Consider the following 22,442-nt stretch of genomic DNA (forward strand, 5'->3'; position numbering starts at 1 on the left):
AACAACAACTACTGTTTTTGTAATAAAAAATGTTTTGAAAAAATAGCATGTGAAGACAGAAAATAAAGCATTTGAATCATTATGGAAATTTAGATCATTTACAGCACATAATGCTTTTATTTGTGGTTTGATTAAAGAAAAGAAATCTGAAGTAAAACATCCTAGGGATCAGTCACAACCTGGTAGTGATATATGTCAGTATTTCCAGTGATATTTATCATTGTACATTCAATAATAAATACAACCTGCATTTTTATGTACACTTCCCGTCATATAAAACTGGTACACTTTTTTTTCCCAATGTAAACCTGTGTTCAGACTGGACACAATGGTCCGTGAATCAATTCGTTGTTGCCATCACAGACAACGGAATTGCACAAAATCTAAATATATAAAAAATAACGTTAAAAAATGTATAAAGTTTTTAGATAGGTATTATTTTTATTATTAACAACAAAAAACCGTATCTAATAAATTTTATAACCAGAGATATGGTTGAGCTAATATCCAAAATGTTTGAAGGATCTTTAAACCTAGGGTATTGGCACAGGGAACATTGGAATACATATACTGTAATTTTATACTTCAATTACCTACCGAACACGAACTGTATTTTGTGTCAATAAGTTTAGTAACATGCAAACTACCAAAATTAAATTATTATTTATTACAAGAACAATAAATGTGAAAAACTAACATTATACTTTATCTTATATAAATATATATTATAAACTATAAAATATCCGTAACGAAAAAACGCTTTTCAAAACATGACAGTTACAATCCAATATCTCACTGTAATGTTTTATTATAATAATTTAAAGTTATGTTGATTATCTATCATTATTTTTAAATTGAAATATTTTCATAAATTATAATAAAACACAAATCAATGTGTGGATACTTAATTAAGATTATGGAAAATTACAATAGTAATAGGAGAATTTTTTAGGATGCATGTTTAAATAAATGTGACTGACTGATAGAGAATGATCGATAATGTTTTAGTTTTTAGTATACTCAAAACTGGCGATCTGTCGCACAGCCCTACTTTTAGCTGGTTTCATATAATATTTTCGTTGAACTGGCAACAGTGCCCTAGAAATTAGAATGACACATGTGACAAGACCAACGTACACAACTTAAAAAACACGGTTTTTCGTTATAAGAGTTGTACCAGTTTTTTATGACGCGAACGGTACTACAAAAAAATATGTGATCTAATCTAAAAAGGCTGCAACAACAATTGATAACGAGATAAAATAGATTAAAGTTCAGCACAGACTCCATCTTAGGAAAGCTGAGCTTCTCAGCTTACTATGCATTCACTTTGACCTAGAGCTTTCCTTAAGCTAACCACATCTATTGGATACTATAAATGTAATATGGACAATAACTTTAAGAGGATCTCAGTAAATCAGTGCCTGTGTCAACCCAATGTGTGAATGCCTCACAGAAATGTTGTATGCTTTAATGATTCTTTGTACTTCAGTAAACAAATATTAATAAAAATGCCTTTCATTAATTACTAGATGTATCCACAACTTCACTTAATTTTTAAAATTTTCTCTTTTGTGTCACATATACTATGTATTCCATACTAAAAAATGCATAACACGCTTAATATAACCGTTTTATATAATTTATTCTAACGCTATCCATCCGTTAAATGCTTTAGTTGAAACCACTGTGCCTGTCTCTTAACCTGGTATGCAGTCTTATTACTAAACAGCCTACAATTTTTGTTCGCCATACTTGCCAATACAAATTTTAAGATTTCTCGGGTATTTTAATAATTCACATGATTTGGTATAATAGCTTTGAGGTATCTAATGAAATACGTTTACTGCTGAAATGTATTTATTGTTTTCATATTACAAATTTTACTGAGTTTGAAATGTTTTTTAAAACCCTTTAAACTTGGTAAATCGGGATTAAATCATGGATGAACTATTAATACAATGTTTTGGGTAATTGTGTAATTGAATCGCATGAACCTGGTCGCGTTCAGGAATGAAAAACGATTAACCTTGGATCATTGATTTTCCTCAATTCTCTGAACATTTCTATGTTGCATAAGATCTTCCTAATAATTTTATATGGAAACAGGGTTGAGTTTACCGAAAGTACAAGTTGAATATAGCCGTAAATGTCAACCAAGAATTAAAATATTTCAGTTTGGCAGTGTTGGGATTTGGGATGTTTTTAGAATGCATCTATTGTATGCTTCAAATATAAAGAGAGAAAGCTTTTAAAAATTACATATCGATTATACTATTTTATGAATTCTGCAATTTTTAATTTATATGAAACAATAACGAGTAAATATTTGTCTCTCCCGAGATTAATTGCAAGCATCTATTGCAATCTGTCAACTGCTGATTTGGATTTGACGATTGCCAAATCTATTCCCTAATCTATCAAAGTGTAATTGTCAAAAAAATTCTAATAATTAACTGCAAGTAATTTCCAAAGAAACAAATATTTACTCAATGTTGTTTTATATAAATCAAAAATTGCAGAATTCATAACATAATATAAACAAGCTGTACTTTTCTAAAACTTTTTCTTTTTATGTTTGAAGCATACAGCATCTACATTATAAAACATGCCAACACTGCTAAACCGAAATTTTTTATTCCATGTTTGACATTTGCGGCTATAATTAGCTTGTACTTTCAGTAAACTCAACCGAAAACAGCTTCAAATAAATTTCATATTTTTTCAAAGTATGCATTTTCAAATGTTTCTTTAAACAATATGTGCAAGAAAACTGCTTACAACAAACATCACACTTTTCTCCAGTGTGCAATCTCAAATGTTGTCTCCTATAGTATCCACTTTACAAAACCTCTTAAAAATCTCACATTTCACATTTTAAGATTTTTCTCCATGAATTTTCATGTGTTGATTTAAACAAGTTTTGCTGGTAAACTGCTTAAAACAAATTTTACACTTATATGGTTTTTCTCCAGTGTGCAATCTCATATGTTCTTTAAATCCATCTGCCCTAGAAAGCTGCTTGAAACAAATTTCACACTTGTATGGGGTTTCTCCAGTGTGCGATCTCATATGTCGTTTAAGAATGTGAACTTGACTAAACTGCTTAAAACAAATTTCGCACTTGTATGGTTTTTCTCCAGTGTGTAATCTCATATGTTCTTTACAATTATCTGCCCTAGAAAACTGCTTAAAACAAATTTTACACTTGTATGGGGTTTCTCCAGTGTGCGATCTCATATGTCGTTTAAGAATGTGAACTTGACTAAACTGCTTAAAACAAATTTCGCACTTGTATGGTTTTTCTCCAGTGTGCAATCTCATATGTTCTTTACAATTATCTGCTCTAGAAAGCTGCTTGAAACAAATTTCACACTTGTATGGTTTTTCTATAGTGTGCAAACTCATATGTCGCTTTAAATGGCTCGAGTGGGAAAACGGCTTAAAACAAATTTCACATTTGTATGGTTTTTCCCCAGTGTGCAATCTCATATGTTCTTTACAATTATCTGCTCTAGAAAACTGCTTAAAACAAATTTTACACTTATATGGTTTTTCTCCAGTGTGCAATCTCATATGTTCTTTAAATCCATCTGCCCTAGAAAGCTGCTTGAAACAAATTTCACACTTGTACGGTTTTTCTCCAGTGTGCATTCTCAAATGTGTTGTCAAATTACCTGCGACTCTAAACTGTTTAAAACAAATTTCACACTTGTATGGTTTTTCTCCAGTGTGTATGATCAAATGTCGTTTCCAATGATATGCGCGGTTAAACAGTTTGTCACAAATGTCACACTTGTATGGTTTTTCTCCAGTGTGTACTCTCAAATGTGCTTTCAAATTACCCGCAGTACTCAACTGCTTAAAACAAATTTCACACTTGTAAGGTTTTTCTCCAGTATGTAATCGTATATGGTTTTCCAAATTACTTGCCTCAGGTTGACTCTTAGGTCTGTACATAGTTTCCAAAGTTCCTTTCTCTTGAGGTAATCCTAAAACAAAAACCAAAATATATATAAAAAAGATATTCTGCATGAAAAAACAATGCACACACTAAATAAATAACAATATTTACAAATTGGTGGCTATTGGGAAGGGTACTTAATTTGGAAATTTTAATAATAAAAGCATTTTAACAGAATTAATAGACCACATACTTCTAAACAATTTCATATACATTTCAGAGTACCTATCTACAAGTGAAGAAGACATAGAAGATCTACAGATTGATGACAACGTAACAATCAAAGAAAAGGATAAATTCAAATACCTGGGGTTTATAATCACGAAAAAGGCAACGACAGAAGAAGAAATTACACAAAGATTAGGACAAAGAAGAACAGAAATCCGACAACTTAACTCAGTATGGTGGGATAGACACCTAAATATGAAGACAAATACCAAGATTTATAAAACATTAGTGCGAAGTATTATGACATACGGGGCTGAAAATTGGATCATAAACAAGAAAAACAGCAGTAAGATAGTAGCAACAGAGATGGAATGCCTGCGAAGATGCTGCAGACTAACAAGAATGGATAGGAGAAGTAATGACGAAATAAAGCAAAGAACATCAATAGAAACAGACATACTAACATATATAGAACAAAAAGGACTAAAGTGGTATGGACATGTAAGAAGAACTAGCGACAGCAGATGGATAAAGAGAATAACCGAATGGAGCCCCATAGGAAGGAGGAAAAGAGGACAACCCCGAAAATCCTGGAGGACGACGACATGAGTAAGAGGGGCCTAAGCGATGGAGAATGGAACAACAGAGAGAGATGGAAACGGTTGAGCGAGGGAAGGCTGTGAATACCGTAGAATCCCTAAATATATATATATATATTGTTATGATGTGTTTTTTGTTAGAATGATGAGCAATGAGTATTTTTAATAATATAATATATAGGGTTTTTATCGCGGTTCTCAAAGAATTAGCTTGTAAGTACTTTTTTAAATTATCTTTATTATAACTATTATGAAACACACATATATATCTAACCTAGTCAATGTAAATTTAAAATAAACTATCTTTAAACTGATATTCTTATAAAACTAATTAAATTCTATAGACAATCTAAAATTTAAACAAACTATCTTCAAAATTGAAATTGTTATGACATTAACTAAATTATATTAACAAAATTTTGTACCTTTCTTTCACTGAATGCCTAAATGAACTGTTTTCCACTATATATATTTATATTCTAGTCACCACTGAAAGTCTTCGTACTTCGGTTATCCTTGTTTTTGTGAAATTTCTTTTTCCAATTATCAGCTTCTACCAATTTAAGATATATTTTTCTTCACCAGCATCTATACACTACCAACCAAACCAGCAAACAGCATTTATATTTATTCTTCTTTTCAATATACCAATATCCAATTATTATAAGTTGATTTATACTAATCTCCAACCATAATATAATTTAATTTCTTCCAATATACCTTTTTTTATCTTCAATAATTATTTGTGTATAATTATAAATGTGCATTAAATTATATGCATAATTTTTAATCTTCATTTAACTCACTATATTAAACATTTTGACTATTTGTACTTGATTCACTGACTCCAACTAACTTTCATAATAAACTGCTTGACTTCTGACTAAAAACTTCCAAAACTGACCTAAAAACTTCTTAAAACTCTTCTGACTGCACTATCTAAAACTTTTCTGACTAAAAACTTTCAAAAAACTGCCATCTTGAATCCAAATCACGGGTATTTATATGTTTTGGATTTCTAGAACCATCTCGTAAGATATCATGTTCTATTTAGATCTATTTAATACATGTCTGAATTTTCTGGAACAAACCATTTCGCAAACATGGCCATCTCCGGAGATCCAGAGAATTCCATTCTTTTCTATTAATAATTTTGTTTACATTTAGGCTTTTCAGATCAGAATATATAATTAAATTAGTAACTTAACATTCTAATTTAATAAAATACACATTTCAAACAATATATTATTATAACCTACTTATATTCGTAAATATTCTTAAACGTCACTTCAGAGTATAAATATCTGTCAATCTCCGAGAGTATTTTTGGTTGCCTAAGCACATGGCTCACTTATATATATATTTACAATATTAAAATACAACTTTTTATAATTTTTATATGCTAATTTATTAAAAATGCCCTCACATAAATATATTTTTATTAAATTCTCTAGTATATAACTTCTTAAAATAATCAAATACTTTTTTATATCTAATATTATGTAGTATATAACTTATAAATTATTTTCTATAAACCCCAATTGTCACAATACCCCAAAAATAATATTTAAAATAAATAATTTACTTATTATTTCTTTAAATATTAATTTTCTCATACCTTATTAAATTTAATAAATTAATAATTCAATTTTTTTTTTTTTTTTTTTATTTAAAATGTGTTAAATACATCCCTGTTCGCTGTCTATGTCAAAACAGAGAACAACGGATTACAGTTCGGCTATTCTATGGTCAACTGTCATGTCAAATGAAGCAATGGAAACTACGGAGAAAATAAACATACTCTAATCATCTATTATTGTGTTATGTTTATTTATAGACAAATTTTAGGAATTATTTCCATTCAAAATAACTTCATCAATATAAATTGGTAAGTTTTTTTAAGTTTTTTTTTTTTTTTTTACTTTATTATATTAGAAAGACATTTTTATAGCAATTATAGTATCAATTTGTGTCTAACCCCAAATTATGATTTTTAGGGTACAAATTAATTTCCATATATACAAAATTCAACAAGTATGATGTCAAATTGATTCAAAATAATGAAATCTACCATCTACCATTTAACAAATCAAGTCTATTGAATAAAATGGATATATCAGTAAGTTATTAGTGTTATTATATTTGTGTTAAAGGTATAGAAATCATTATTCAATCTCTTCATGATATTGAAAAATGTCGTTGATATGAAATATGCCTCTTAGTCTGTTCTCTGCATCTATTAACACATAACTATTTAGTCCATTCTGATTTTCAATTGTATATGGACCTTCAAACATTGGTTGTAATTTCTTACAACGGTTTTCTTTAACATTACTTTTTCTAAGTGAACGAATTAACACTTGGTCTCCTTTTTGAAATGTGATTGGTTTTTTTATATTTCGATTTTGTCTTCTGATATATTTTTCAGCTTTCCTCCTAATTCGGTTATTCACTTTCTGCATTACTTGTTCTAACATATCCTGATTATATTCACTAATCCACTTTCTGTTTCCTATATGGCCAAACATTAAATATTCTGGTACTTCCTCTGTATTCAAATTATGTGTATTATTTAAAAAATACTCTACTTGTGGTATATGTTGCTGCCAAGTTTCGTGTTGATTTTGGCACAGTATCCTTAAATATTTTATAACTTCTTTAATATATCTTTCTGCAGGATTTGCCTGAGGATGTCTGATACTTGTAAAATGAATGTTGATTCCCTTTTTCTCACAAAATGTCCGAAATTTTTGGTTGTTAAAATATGTAGCATTATCTATTATGCAATTTCTAAATGGTCCTATTTCTTCGAAAAATTGATTAATATATAATTTTAATGTTTTAACATTTGTTCTAGAGCAGGGATATAGTTTAATAAATTTTGTATATAAATCAACTATCACTAGTATATGCTTTTTTCCTGTTGGACTGAGAACTAAATTTGAAAGAAAATCCATGGAAACTGTATTTAGTTTTTCATATACAACATTAGATTTATATGTGTTCTGGTTTTTGAAATTCTTTTCTTTGTTTAGTTGACATATTGGGCATTGGGTAGTAATTTCTTTTGCTATACTTATGTCATTCTTTGCAAAATAATTGTCCCTAAATAGCATCCATAGCTTTCTTGAACCAATATGCATATAATTGTTATGTAAATTTTTCAATATTTTCTTTGCTAAAGTTCTAGTTATTACATATACTTCTATGCCATTTATTATTTTATAATAAACTCCATCTTTCTTAAGGACTTTTTGTTTTTCACTCAAATTGATCTGATCTCTTATAATTTCCTCTCTAGAATATAATCCAGTACTGTCTACTAATTGATTTAATCCAATTTTTATTGTTCGCTGCCCTTTTTGTGGTGTATTTTCTAACCTTGATAAAGCATCTGCCACTATATTGGATTTTCCAGAAATGTATTTGATTTCAAAGCAGTATTCACTAAGTATTAGACTCCACCGATGTATTCTACTGTTTCCATATTTGTTATTTAATATAGACGTTAAAGCTTGGTGATCTGTTTCTATTGTAAATTCATTACCCAACAAATAAAATCTTAATTTTGTGACACAGTGTATTATACTTGCTAGTTCTAATTCTGAAACTGAGTAACCCTTTTCATGTGGCTTTGTAATTCTTGAAATGAATTGTATTGGGTATTCGACCCCATCATGTATTTGTAATAATACCCCTGATAATCTCTCTATTGATGCATCTGTTCTTAATATGAATGGCTGTGTGTAGTCAGGATAGTATATTTTCAAATTTGACAGAAAAATGTTTTTAATTTCTTGGAATGCTAGTTCTCTTCTCTGATCCCATCTCCATTTTACACCTTTTCTCAGTAGTTCAAGTAATGGAATTTCTTTTATACTTAGATCTGGTATCATCCTTTTATAATAATTAATTATTCCAATAAATCCTCTTAAAGTTCTTAAATTGTGTGGTGTTTTATATTCCTGAATGACTTGTGTCCGTTCTGGATCCATTTCGATTCCCTTAGTGTTAAGTTTATAACCTAGATATATGACTTCTTTTTGAAAAAATGTACATTTTTCTTGATTTATTTTTAGTCCAACTTTGTCTAATCTATTTATTATAATTTTTAGGTGTTTCTCATGATCTTCAGCCGTTTTAGAAAAAATTAATATATCATCAATGTAGTGAATTACAAAATGTTCATATTGATCCAAAATATCATGAAGACATCTACATAGAGCACTGCAAGATGATTGAAGTCCAAATGGTACTACTTTGAATTGATATACTACTCCATCTATCTGAAATCCTGTATACTGTCTACTTTTTCTTTCTAGAGGTATTAACCAAAAGCTATGCTGTAAATCAATTTTAGTGAAAAATGACATTCCTGTAATTCTTCCTAATATTCCATCTATACTCATTGGTGCTTCAAATTGCTTTTCAGTAATCTTGTTAATATTCCTTGCATCCAAACATAACCTGATTTCACCTGATCTTTTTCGTACTACTACTATGGGGTTAATAAAACGTGTGTCTGCCTTCTCAATGATCCCATCTTCTAACATATTATTAATTGTTTTGTTTACTTCTTCTCTGTATTTATATGGTATTGGGTATGATTTTGTTTTAAAATCTTTTTCTTCTTTAACTTTTATACTATGGATATAATTTTGTGCAATTCTATTTTCTTTATTGACAAGTCCCTTGTGTTGCTGCAATATGGAAATGACTATTGATTTATATTCTTCAGGGCAATTTAAAACTTTCATCATATCTTCTTCTTTACAAATCACATTATTCTTCAATATGTACTCATTATTCCTTGCTTCCAATTTTACGCACTCCGCCTCGTAGGCATCCATCTGCTTAAAATTTCCATTCCTTAAATATTCACTACCATTATTCTTTACATTCTTTTGGGACATTTCCCTATCATCAAAATACATTTCTTCTTCATAAACATCATTATTTTCTTTTAATAATATCCTATCAACTCTTATTCCTTCTTCCACCTCATCTTTCTGCATAAATTTAATTATTTGCCCTTCCAAAGTTACCATTTTTTTTTCAAAATCTATCTTTACTTTCTTCTTTTCCAATTCATCATTTCCCATTAATATATCAACACATAAATCCTTGACAATAAATCCTTGCATATTAATTTCTTTATTAAGAATATTAATTTTAAAATTGGCTAGTTTATCAATTTCACCCAACTTCTTATTATTTGCACCAATAATTTTAATTTTTGGAATCTTTATTATATCTGATAGTTTTAATGTATTAAAAATAAAATTCTCCGAGACTAATGTACTTTCTGAACCAGTATCTATCATAATTTTAATCATTTTATTTTTGGCCAAAGCATTTATATAAATTAAATTAATAGATTCAATAATTTTCTCTTCATCTAAAGAAATAAATTCAGAAGGTTTTTCATAATAGCAATGGCCTAACTTGTAATTCAGAAAGTTTACTGCACAAAATTTTGATTATTAGAATTGTCAGATTGTATCTGACCACTTGGATCTGATGTACTATGTCTTTCCCTACTATGACTTCTACTCACATTTTCTTGCCTTGTACGATTTCGTTCCCTGTCTTCGCAGCTCCTATTCCTTCGAACACAATTTACCTGTCTGTTATAGTTAGGTCGCTCTGTATTTCTTCTATTGTTAAAATCTTGTCTATTATTATTAGTACTGTCATTAAAATGTTGTCTATTATAATTAGTATTATTATTAAAATTTTGTCTATTATAACTAGTATTATTATTAAAGTTCTGTCTATTTGGATTACTGTTATTATTATTAAAATTTTGTAAATTATTACCATACCTAGTATTAATGTTATATGATTGTCTATATTGTTGAATATCATTTTTATTATATTGAAAGTTATTATTGTTTTTTCTGTTGTTATTATTATTACTTGTCATATTACCTCTTTGTATTCTTTGAATAAAATTAATAAAACTATCTATTGTTTGAATATTTTGTACAGTTACGGTTTGCACAACATCAGCATCAAAATGTCTAGATACATTTAAGACCGTTTCATCCTCTCTAAGTGGTGGTTCTAAATATTTTGCAACTGTTATCAATTTCAATGCATAATCTACCATATTTGATTTTAAATTTTGATTATACTTTCCAAAATATAGAATTTCTCTAAACTTGGCTTGCTCTAATTCACCCCAATAATAATTTAAAAATTTATTTTCAAATGTTTGAAAGTTATCTAAATCATTTTCAATACTAGCAAACCAAGTTGCTGCATTGTCATTTAATGTCATTCTAATATAATCTTTAATATCATTAATATTATTCACAAATCTTAATTTATGTTTTAAACTATTTATGTATACTCTAGGATGCAAATTTTTTATATTACCAGAGAATTTAATCCCAGTCTCATTTGTTAAATTTAAGTAAGGTCTCCCTATGTCTCTCATTTGTGAAATATCATCTATTCTCTGTTCCACATTTCTTATTTGATTACAATTTATTTGGATATTTTGTTGTATATCGTCTAATTTTTCTTCTGTGTTTCTCCTGTCTTCGTTAATTTTTACTTCTAAGTTACATTTTTGTAACTCTATTTTCTGTTCTATATCTATCTTATTATCTTGAATAATCCTCTTTACTTCTGTCCTCTCAATGTCTATCCTTTTCTTGTAGTCATTCCGTATACTTTTTATTTCATTTGCTACTTTTCTCTCTGCAGCTTCAAGTTTTTTATCCATTTGTTTTACAATTTTATTATTATTATCTTCTATTTTCTTTTCTAATTTTCTATAATTCTCTTCCAATTTCTGTTCCATTCTTTTCATGTCTTCTTTGACTTCTTTTGAATTCTCTTCCAATTTTTTTATGTCTTCTTTGATTTCTTTTGAATTCTCTTCCATTTTCTGTTCCATTTTTTTCATGTCTTCTTTGACTTCTTGTGAATTCTGTTCCATTTTGTGTTCTATTTTTTTCGTATTCTCTTCCATTGTCTTGTTCATCTGCATCAATAATGACATCAAAGCTGCCATATTGACATTTTCCTCTCTTTCTGGATTCATTTCTGCAGTATCTTGTGGAGCTTGAACTAAACTCTTCTCTTGTATAGGTTGTGTTTCTACTTCCAGATCTTCTTCATTCTTTTTGCTTCTTGTACCTTTCTTTCCTTGAGACATTTTGAGACTTTACTTGTTCAAATATAATTAAAAATAAAATCTATAATTTTTTCTTTCTACTGATAATTAATTTAATTATATGAGAGCACTTATCTTCCCAAACTAATTCTTTTAAATAGAGAGCCACCGCGTTGGGTGCCAAGTTGTTATGATGTGTTTTTTGTTAGAATGATGAGCAATGAGTATTTTTAATAATATAATATATAGGGTTTTTATCGCGGTTCTCAAAGAATTAGCTTGTAAGTACTTTTTTAAATTATCTTTATTATAACTATTATGAAACACACATATATATCTAACCTAGTCAATGTAAATTTAAAATAAACTATCTTTAAACTGATATTCTTATAAAACTAATTAAATTCTATAGACAATCTAAAATTTAAACAAACTATCTTCAAAATTGAAATTGTTATGACATTAACTAAATTATATTAACAAAATTTTGTACCTTTCTTTCACTGAATGCCTAAATGAACTGTTTTCCACTATATATATTTATATTCTAGTCACCACTGAAAGTCTTCGTACTTCGGTTATCCTTGTTTTTGTGAAATTTCTTTTTCCAATTATCAGCTTCTACCAATTTAAGATATATTTTTCTTCACCAGCATCTATACACTACCAACCAAACCAGCAAACAGCATTTATATTTATTCTTCTTTTCAATATACCAATATCCAATTATTATAAGTTGATTTATACTAATCTCCAACCATAATATAATTTAATTTCTTCCAATATACCTTTTTTTATCTTCAATAATTATTTGTGTATAATTATAAATGTGCATTAAATTATATGCATAATTTTTAATCTTCATTTAACTCACTATATTAAACATTTTGACTATTTGTACTTGATTCACTGACTCCAACTAACTTTCATAATAAACTGCTTGACTTCTGACTAAAAACTTCCAAAACTGACCTAAAAACTTCTTAAAACTCTTCTGACTGCACTATCTAAAACTTTTCTGACTAAAAACTTTCAAAAAACTGCCATCTTGAATCCAAATCACGGGTATTTATATGTTTTGGATTTCTAGAACCATCTCGTAAGATATCATGTTCTATTTAGATCTATTTAATACATGTCTGAATTTTCTGGAACAAACCATTTCGCAAACATGGCCATCTCCGGAGATCCAGAGAATTCCATTCTTTTCTATTAATAATTTTGTTTACATTTAGGCTTTTCAGATCAGAATATATAATTAAATTAGTAACTTAACATTCTAATTTAATAAAATACACATTTCAAACAATATATTATTATAACCTACTTATATTCGTAAATATTCTTAAACGTCACTTCAGAGTATAAATATCTGTCAATCTCCGAGAGTATTTTTGGTTGCCTAAGCACATGGCTCACTTATATATATATTTACAATATTAAAATACAACTTTTTATAATTTTTATATGCTAATTTATTAAAAATGCCCTCACATAAATATATTTTTATTAAATTCTCTAGTATATAACTTCTTAAAATAATCAAATACTTTTTTATATCTAATATTATGTAGTATATAACTTATAAATTATTTTCTATAAACCCCAATTGTCACAATATATATATATATATATATATATATATATATATATATATATATATATATATATATATATATATATATATATATATATATATATATATGAATGTCCAGCTTTGTAAGCTTTTTCATATTTTTTACATCACTGACTGCTACATGTCTTTGTAAGGTAACACACTTTGGTTATAACTTCTCTATGGATGTTTGGTTTCATATTGTTCTTTTTAGATGAACTGATGATGCTTTCTGAGCAGAAAGCGAAACGTCTTCAATAAATAGATGAAGTAGCCATCGTCTTTGTCTTTTATTTCTCCACTTTGACCGATAAACCCACCACTCTTCGAGTGTACCTTAGTTTATATATATATATATATATATATATATATATATATATATATATATATATATATATATATATATATATATGTTAAAAGGTGACTGATCTAGACAATTTTAAATTTTGGATGGTTCATTGTTGAACACATGACCCTACACATACGAAAGACGAGTTTCTGAACTTTGTTCCGAAATTCAAACTCTCGTATTGGGTATCTTGAGTGGAGACGGCAAGGGAACAAGCAAGTTGCGTAACCTCCAGACAACCCAGTTGCATCTGTCTTACTTCACCTTCCGACACTTCGAGCCAGAGATACATCTCAGAGAGGGAATCTGAGGGAAGAACTGGCAACTTCGGGCCTGTTCCAGCCACTTTCTGTTTACTTTCTCTTTGCCTGCATTTGTTAATTTGTGTTCACAGATGGAGCAACAGAGTCCTACGATCGTTCGCTACCACGGCCAGAGCGACTGAGGGTTATCAGCACTCTTCCGTGGATCCGTGTCAGTGAGAATATTCTGAGCAGGTATAAATTAAAAACTGCATGTTAAATGCAAAAAAAATAGATATTTATTGAGAAGTAAAAAATTATAAGAATATTTGTCAATAAAAGATTCGATTCGCAAATATTGTCAAAGTTTACAAGTTATAAATGTCATCCGATTAATAACAAAACTTAATCATCTGTGTTAATTTTTATAATAATTCTCGTTTTAAAATAATTTCATATAAATACAATTAATATTTTTAAACATATTTAGTTTATATAATAATTAAACGTACTATCAAATGATATTTTTTAAGTATTTATATTTTATTATAATTTAATATTTTGTTTGCATCTGACAGGTATGTGAGAACGTCAGAAGTAAACAACGTATGCTTTGTTAATACGTCAACAGGTGGCGTTAGGAGCAAACATAATAATTCATTCAATTATTTGAATATCATATAATTTGGTTAAAATATAAATAATAACATTATTAACAAACCGTAGCCTCTATGGCGGTATGAGGAATACAATATCCATGTTCATATAGCAGATGTCAAGTGGTATAATATGTTTAGGTGATCCAAGAAGTGTTATCTGATATAAAAACTTAGTTTTTAAGAGAGAGTTGAGTTTTAACCTGCACCTGTCCCCTGGGGGGGGGGGGTCATGGGGCTTGAAGGTGATTTTGATACAGGATTTAGATTTTTGCACCTTTACGATTGATACGATTTGTGCCTCATATAACGGAACCATTTTCTCAATAATTATTTTAGGTATATTAAACCAAGGTATTAAAACCCAAATACCCCATTGGATATTTTCATCTGAGATGAAAAATCTAGGACTGTCAATTTAAACTAGGTATTTTAAGGACAATCATTTAAACCCACTTATCCTATGGCTACAAAATCAAGAACAAGCCAAGGATAAATAAGTATAAACCAAAGTTAAGTAATTTAAATGCAATAACTCAATATAAGTGTAAACATTAATGAATGTATTAAATATACCTAATAAACACTATATTATCGTTGGATCATCTTCTTCTTAGTCGTTAACCTGATGCAGGTATCGTGATATCATGAAGCTATTAGCTAAATTTCCCAATGTTCCTCCACGTTTTTCTATCTTCTGCCATTCTAGCACATTCTGACAATGGAGCGCCAATGTTAGCAACAATATGATCCGTGTATCGTGTGGGAGATCTACCTCTATTTCTTTTGAATTCTACTTTTCCCTGGATGGTAAGTTTTTCAAGACCATTTCTTTGAAGGACATGTCCAAAATATCTTATTATTTGTTCTGATATTTGTGTTCTTAGTCTTTTCTTTATGTTTAGCTGGTCCAGTGTGGATTCATTTGTTCTTCGGGCCACCCATGGTATTCTCAGCATTCGTCTCCAGCAGTACATCTCAAATACATCTATGTTCTTTTTGTTTTTCTCAGTAAGGGTCCAGCATTCCGATGCATAAGTAAAAACTGGAAAAACTAGAACTAGACTTCTTACTAGTCTCATTTTTGTATCGGTAGTTATTTCATGGCTTTTCCAAATTTTTGTTAATTTTGCCATAGCGCTTTTTGCGATTGCTGACTGCCGCTTTATTTCTTCAGTACAGCCTCCTTTGTTGGTTATTAATGAGCCCAGTTACACAAATTTATCTACAACAGCGATATTGTTTATCATGACCAGATGATTTTGATTGTTGTTAGCTCTGTCAATTATCATGATTCTCGTTTTATCTCTGTTTATTTTAAGGTCCATCGTTAAGCTTACGTCTTAACGTTCGTTGGATATCCGATATTAATTTGTAAAAACATTCATTTATTCCTTATTGCTATACGGAGTGGAAACATGGACTCTCGGAATTATAAGTATGAGGTTTATAGAAGCCTTTGAAATGTGTGTTTTTCGAAGGACGCTGAAAATTTGGTTTTCACGTGACCAACGAGGTGCTGAGAAGAATGAGGACTGAGAGAGAATAATTTCTCTCTCCTGATGCCAACCATAATGTAACTTCGACTATTTTTTTTTTAATTTTTAAACTGTTTGTCCTTGTGTAGTGCCCCTGAAGATGATCTAGGAAGCGAAAGTACTTGGGCAAGATTTAATTATTAAACTGTGCTCGATATCTGTCTTTTATTTGATCACAGTTCATTTATTCGAGCATTCAATCAAATATCAATATAAAAAGAATAGCCAGAACAAATTTGAAGTACATATGTTGCTCAGGATACAGAGCGATGGAAAGAATGGGAGATGAGTATGTCCAAAATTAAACGACAGAAGGCTAAGCAGAAGAAGAAGGTGTTTCCCCAATGTGAACGCCAAAAAAAAACTCCTTCAAAGTACTAGTTAGAGAAAATTGCTTAAAGAAATTTCACACTTGTACGGTTTTTCCGAATACTTTAAATATCTGAAAAAACAAAAGAATTTAAATATTTGAAAGTATAACTCACAAGGATTAAGTGATTTTGTAAAAGTCAATATATTCAATATATCATAAACCAATGTTATATAAATTACAAGATATTGTTGTAACACACATTCTGTCAAAGTTAAAATAATTGTATTTGTACAATTTAATAATAACTACTCATTTTTTTAAAAACAGGTTGAATCACATTTTAATTCATAATCAATATATTTATACCTCTATTTGGCCAACATGGAATATAACAAACACTGCGAAACATATTTTTACATATAATGTATTAATAAATTGTCCAGTTGAAAATTTCGTTAAATCCACTGCAGGTGCTTCAATCGCACCACAATAGGTCACATGGATTCGTGCCCATAGCGAATACTCCAAATATTATCTTCATTATGAGACGGGTTTAAAACATCTTTCACTTTGCTCCAGTGTGCACTCTCAAATGTTGTTTCAAAGAACATGCTTGGCTAAACTGCTTAACACAAATCTCACACTTGTATGGTTTTTCTCCAGTGTGTACTGTCAAATGCGATTTCAAATTAGTTTTCCGAGAAAACTGCTTAAAACAAATTTCACACTTGTATAGTTTTTCTTTAATGTGTACTGTCAAATGTGATTTCAAATTACTTTTCCGAGAAAACTGCTTAAAGCAAATTTCACACTTGTATAGTTTTTCTCCAGTGGGTACTATCAAATGTGTTTTCAAATCACTTGCTTGAATAAATTTCTTAAAACAAATTTCACACTCGTTAGGTTTTTCCCCAGTGTGCACTCTCAAGTGTCTTTTCAAAGTACTTATTAGATAAAACTGCTTAAAACAAATTTCACACTTATATAGTTTTTTTCCAGTGTGCAATCGCATATGCAGTGTCAAAGCACTAGTGTGAGAAAACTGATTCAAACAAATTTCACACTTGTAAGGTTTTTCCGAATACTTTAAATATCTGAAAAAACAAAAGAATTTAAATATTTGAAAGTATAACTCACAAGGATTAAGTGATTTTGTAAAAGTCAATATGTTCAATATATCATAAACCAATGTTATATAAATTACAAGATATTGTTGTAACACACATTCTGTCAAAGTTAAAATAATTGTATTTGTACAATTTAATAATAACTACTCATTTTTTTAAAAACAGGTTGAATCACATTTTAATTCATAATCAATATATTTATACCTCTATTTGGCCAACATGGAATATAACAAACACTGCGAAACATATTTTTACATATAATGTATTAATAAATTGTCCAGTTGAAAATTTCGTTAAATCCACTGCAGGTGCTTCAATCGCACCACAATAGGTCACATGGATTCGTGCCCATAGTGAATACTCCAAATATTATCTTCATTATGAGACGGGTTTAAAACATCTTTCACTTTGCTCCAGTGTGCACTCTCAAATGTTGTTTCAAAGAACATGCTTGGCTAAACTGCTTAACACAAATCTCACACTTGTATGGTTTTTCTCCAGTGTGTACTGTCAAATGCGATTTCAAATTAGTTTTCCGAGAAAACTGCTTAAAACAAATTTCACACTTGTATAGTTTTTCTTTAATGTGTACTGTCAAATGTGATTTCAAATTACTTTTCCGAGAAAACTGCTTAAAGCAAATTTCACACTTGTATAGTTTTTCTCCAGTGTGTACTATCAAATGTGTTTTCAAATCACTTGCTTGAATAAATTTCTTAAAACAAATTTCACACTCGTTAGGTTTTTCCCCAGTGTGCACTCTCAAATGTCTTTTCAAAGTACTTATTAGATAAAACTGCTTAAAACAAATTTCACACTCATATAGTTTTTCTCCAGTGTGCAATCGCATATGCAGTGTCAAAGCACTAGTGTGAGAAAACTGATTCAAACAAATTTCACACTTGTAAGGTTTTTCCCCAGTGTGCACTCTCATATGGCTTTTCAAATTACCTACTTGAATAAATTTTTTTAAACAAATTTCACAATTGTATAGTTTTTCTCCAGTATGCAATCGCATATGTCGTGTCAAGGCACTAGTGTGAGAAAACCGGTTCAAACAAATTTCACACTTGTAAGGTTTTTCCCCAGTGTGCACTCTCAAATGGTTTTTCAAATTACCTGCTTGAATAAATTTTTTAAAACAAATTTCACACTTGTTAAGTTTTTCTCCAGTGTGCACTTTCAAATGTGTTTTCAAAGCACCTGTTTGTTTAAACTGTTTACAACAAATTTCACACGTGTAAGGTTTTTCCCCAGTGTGCACTCTCAAATGGTTTTTCAAATTACCTGCCTGAATAAATTTTTTAAAACAAATTTTACACTTGAACGGTTTTTCTTCAGTGTGCCCTCTCAAATGTCTTTTCAATGTAGATGTTTGAGAAAACTTCTTGAAACAAATTTCGCAATTGTAAGGTCCCTGTCTAGCCGGACCTTTTATATATTCATTAGGGGGTTTTCTCCCAACATGCTGATTTGTATAGTATTGTTCATGTGATGAATGTACAAAAACTGTTTCGATATTTTTCATTTTGTTCTCCTTCTCAGTAAAACCTAAAATCCAAACAAAAAATAAATATTTACTACAAGAATGAGTGCAAAAATATATATAAATAAGTATATATTGAATGGGTATTAGGAATCTGCATTTCTGTTTTGTAGAGTCATAAGATGCCTCATTTTTTTAAACCAGTCTCTGGCAGTGAGAAAAATATACAATAAGTCAGTCACAGAAATTAAATAAAATAATACACCCTAATCACTGCCCTGGCATTTGGTTTTCACCTCTGGCTGCGTTAAGTAGTTGAGTTACTGTGACCAAATGCCCATCTTGGTAGTTAGTATTCGCCTCTGGTTGCGTTGAGTAAATGAGTTACCGTTGCTAACTACCCATCTTCCTGTCTTTTGTTTTCTTTTTCTTTTGTTCTCCTGAAGAAGCTACATACAATTGTAGCGAAACGTCGAGATGAACCCACTTTTGGGTCACTCACAAATGACACGGTCCAAACCCGGAAGACGAATAAACTAAAATAATACACTGTTTTAACATTAGTCTTCACATCACCATCATTGTTGCTACAGTCGAAGTTGAACCTGAACTTATAAGTTATAAATTAATCGACCCATGTAATTATAATAATTGATTTTCAAAGCTCAGTGCTTAACTCTAAATATTTTTCAAGTCATTATAATAACTTAAAATCATACATCAAGTTTTGACAACATGACTGGATAAAGACAATGGGATTACACAATAAATGAGATAAATTTACATACTTATGAATATTTCGTTGTAGATTTATCTGGTCAATACTATATTGTCTTGTTCAAATAAGTAATAATTTCTAATTTGGATACAAAATAAATATGATTTTTATCACCAATAGTTATATCAAGTTCTCAATGTTTAGTTATTCTTCTTGGTATAATAATTCTGGTATAGTCGAACCCGTTTATTAGAATACCGATATATGAATATCCCGGTTTAAGGAATAGAAATTTGAGGTCCCGAAACGTTTCCATTTACTCCATAATAAATTTATCTGTTTATAGGAATATGTTTTAATAAAATAATACCACTTAATTGAATATTTTTCACATAAACAAATAACTTTTTATGTAGAATTTCCTAAAAATTTAAATGATGTCTGGTTGATTAGGGTCTGTCAGGAAATAAATTTTATTTTAAATAAAATTTGTATCAACACGATTGAAAAAATTCAATATCTTTAGATCAGAGTGTCCTATCAGTTCAAAATGCGCTTTATAGGTGAAGACAGCAGTTTTCGTAAAGTCAAAGTCAGTTTTTATTGGGTGGTAAAGGTGGTAAGGGTGGTAAAGGTAAAGGTGTTAAATAAATAAATGTTTAGTAATTTTTATCATTTTTGAGATAAATAAAATTTATCACTTCAAAACATATAACCTGAAATTTTGGTTTTGAGTTTTCAGAACTGCTTCAGAATGTTGGGTGTAAACTCCTGTCTCTAAAAAACGAGTAAAGACAGGTTGCACTGTACTGCGTGAAACGCCTATGCCTATGCTACATAGACTTGAGTTCTTCCATTCCGAATAAGAACAACAATAAATACAACAATTTCTGCATTCAAAGACATCTTGAAATTGCCAGTAATTGACACAATCACGATAATAATAAAATCTTTTGACATTAATAAACAGCAATGACATAGTAAAAACAATTGAAAGTTGCCCAGCCTCCTGGTAATACCTAAGTAAGTGTAAGATGATAACTTCAACATTGTTGATATGTTAGAACAATATCTGTAAAATTTCAATTTAAAAGACATTTTTGGTTAAAAACTGTAGTCCAAATTTGTAAAAGGAACTAAAAAAAAAACAAAAGATCAGAGCATTTTCATCAGAAATTATAGGGCTGCCTGTGCTGGTGAGTGTATATAAAGAGGGTGGCCACAATACCATAATGGCACTAAAACAGCTCATAAAAGAAAAATGGACACATAAATCCCTCCCCAGTAACTGAAATATTGGAATACTTTGCACCATACACAAAAAAAGAAACTATTTTTGAATGCTCTAATCACAGAGGAATTACGCTTCTAAATGCAGCATATATATTTTCCACAATCCTATGCTGCTATATAGCACCATATGTAGAATGAATAGAAGGAAAATACCAGGCTGGTTTCAGAGGTGGTCAATTGATAATTCATCAGATTGCAACCCTGAGACAAATTTTAGAAAAAACACTGGGATATGCCATAGATATTTATCACATATTTATAAACTCCAAGACAACCTAAGGCTCTGTACATAGAAGATAAATATTCAGAGCAATGAAAGAGTATCAGTTGACAAATTTAAGAAAATTAACTTTTGAAAAAGTTGAATGTAGAGTATGAATCCAGTGGGAACTGTCTGAACCTTTTAAAATAAATAACAGGCTGCACTAGAGAGACACTCTCTCATATCTACTGTTCAATATTTATTATAACAAATTAGTGCAAATCCTTGCCTATGTTGATGATATCAATATTGTTGGGAGAACTGAAAACATTGTACTAGAGGCATAAGTAGCATTAAGAGAATCAGTTACAAAATGGGTTTAATAATAAACACCTATTTAATGAAGTACATGAAAATAAGCACACAACCAAAAGAAAACGATGTTATTGAAGCAAATAATGAATTTGTAAACATTGATGAAGACATGAGAATGTGTCTCATGTCGATGATGATGATGATATGTATTTATATTAGTTGGAATTATGAAAGGTTTATCTGCTTACCTTTTTCAGTTTTCTCGTTTTCTTCAAAAAGATTAAGTTTATTTTCATCTTGTTCTATTTTAGTATTTATGGGACATTCCTTTAAGTCTAAACAATATTTGTCATGAGTACTTTCTCTATCGGATTCCTCCTTCTCCTTAATTTCACATTGAACTCCATGTAGAAGAACATCATCCATTCCATTATAATATATTTCTAATTTACAAGTCTCCTCACTAACCTCTTGTTTTACATCCATTATTTATGTAAACTTGTTTAATTTTTATACTTTTATGATATGGTATTAGACTTATACTTAATTTATGCTAAAGCTACTAATTAACAGAATTAACTTAACCTCAGAGCAAATAATATATAGTATTTTTATATAAAATTGCGTGCACGTCATTCAAGATTTAGGACGTCAGAACCACACAGCGTTGCCAAAACATCAGAATAGTTAGTAAGTGAGGAATTTTTAAAATGTCAACTATTTGTCAAACT

The 22,442-nt window shown here is 29.5% G+C and overlaps 2 protein-coding genes across 3 annotated transcripts; both read right to left on the reverse strand.

Annotated features, from left to right (window-relative positions):
* Nucleotides 1-1,842: 1,842 nt before the first annotated feature.
* Nucleotides 1,843-22,433, reverse strand: LOC140443845 (uncharacterized). Of its 2 annotated transcripts, XM_072535326.1 has the most exons (3): nucleotides 21,960-22,422; nucleotides 18,985-19,248; nucleotides 1,843-3,992 (listed from the first exon to the last, which is right to left on the reverse strand). In XM_072535326.1, exons 1-3 carry the CDS (start codon nucleotides 22,195-22,197, stop codon nucleotides 2,878-2,880), a joined length of 1,617 nt encoding a protein of 538 aa, XP_072391427.1. In that variant the 5' UTR covers nucleotides 22,198-22,422; the 3' UTR covers nucleotides 1,843-2,877. The 2 variants fall into 2 exon arrangements, with proteins under 2 accessions (XP_072391427.1, XP_072391434.1); XM_072535333.1 differs by lacking the exon at nucleotides 18,985-19,248 and having other exon boundaries at nucleotides 21,960-22,433.
* Nucleotides 6,534-13,455, reverse strand: LOC140442260 (uncharacterized). The gene is made up of 3 exons (XM_072533338.1): nucleotides 12,646-13,455; nucleotides 10,240-12,560; nucleotides 6,534-6,541 (listed from the first exon to the last, which is right to left on the reverse strand). The coding sequence occupies exons 2-3, from the start codon at nucleotides 11,897-11,899 to the stop codon at nucleotides 6,534-6,536; spliced, it is 1,668 nt and encodes a 555-aa protein (XP_072389439.1). The 5' UTR covers nucleotides 11,900-12,560; nucleotides 12,646-13,455.
* Nucleotides 22,434-22,442: the final 9 nt, after the last annotated feature.

This window comes from Diabrotica undecimpunctata, chromosome 1 (genome assembly GCF_040954645.1).
Source record: "Diabrotica undecimpunctata isolate CICGRU chromosome 1, icDiaUnde3, whole genome shotgun sequence".
Taxonomy (NCBI): Eukaryota; Metazoa; Arthropoda; class Insecta; order Coleoptera; family Chrysomelidae; genus Diabrotica; species Diabrotica undecimpunctata.

What these genes read in the sequence shown, in the direction of transcription:
- LOC140443845 (XM_072535326.1), bottom strand. Translation starts at nt 22,197, where the DNA reads ATGGATGTAAAACAAGAGGTTAGTGAGGAGACTTGTAAATTAGAAATA. An exon ending in AAACGAGAAAACTGAAAAAG is followed by an intron (nt 19,249 to 21,959) that starts GTAAGCAGATAA and finishes TTTGGATTTTAG; the next exon opens with GTTTTACTGAGAAGGAGAAC. An exon ending in TAAAAAATTTATTCAGGCAG is followed by an intron (nt 3,993 to 18,984) that starts GTAATTTGAAAA and finishes TTTTTGTTTTAG; the next exon opens with GATTACCTCAAGAGAAAGGA.
- LOC140442260 (XM_072533338.1), bottom strand. Translation starts at nt 11,899, where the DNA reads ATGTCTCAAGGAAAGAAAGGTACAAGAAGCAAAAAGAATGAAGAAGAT.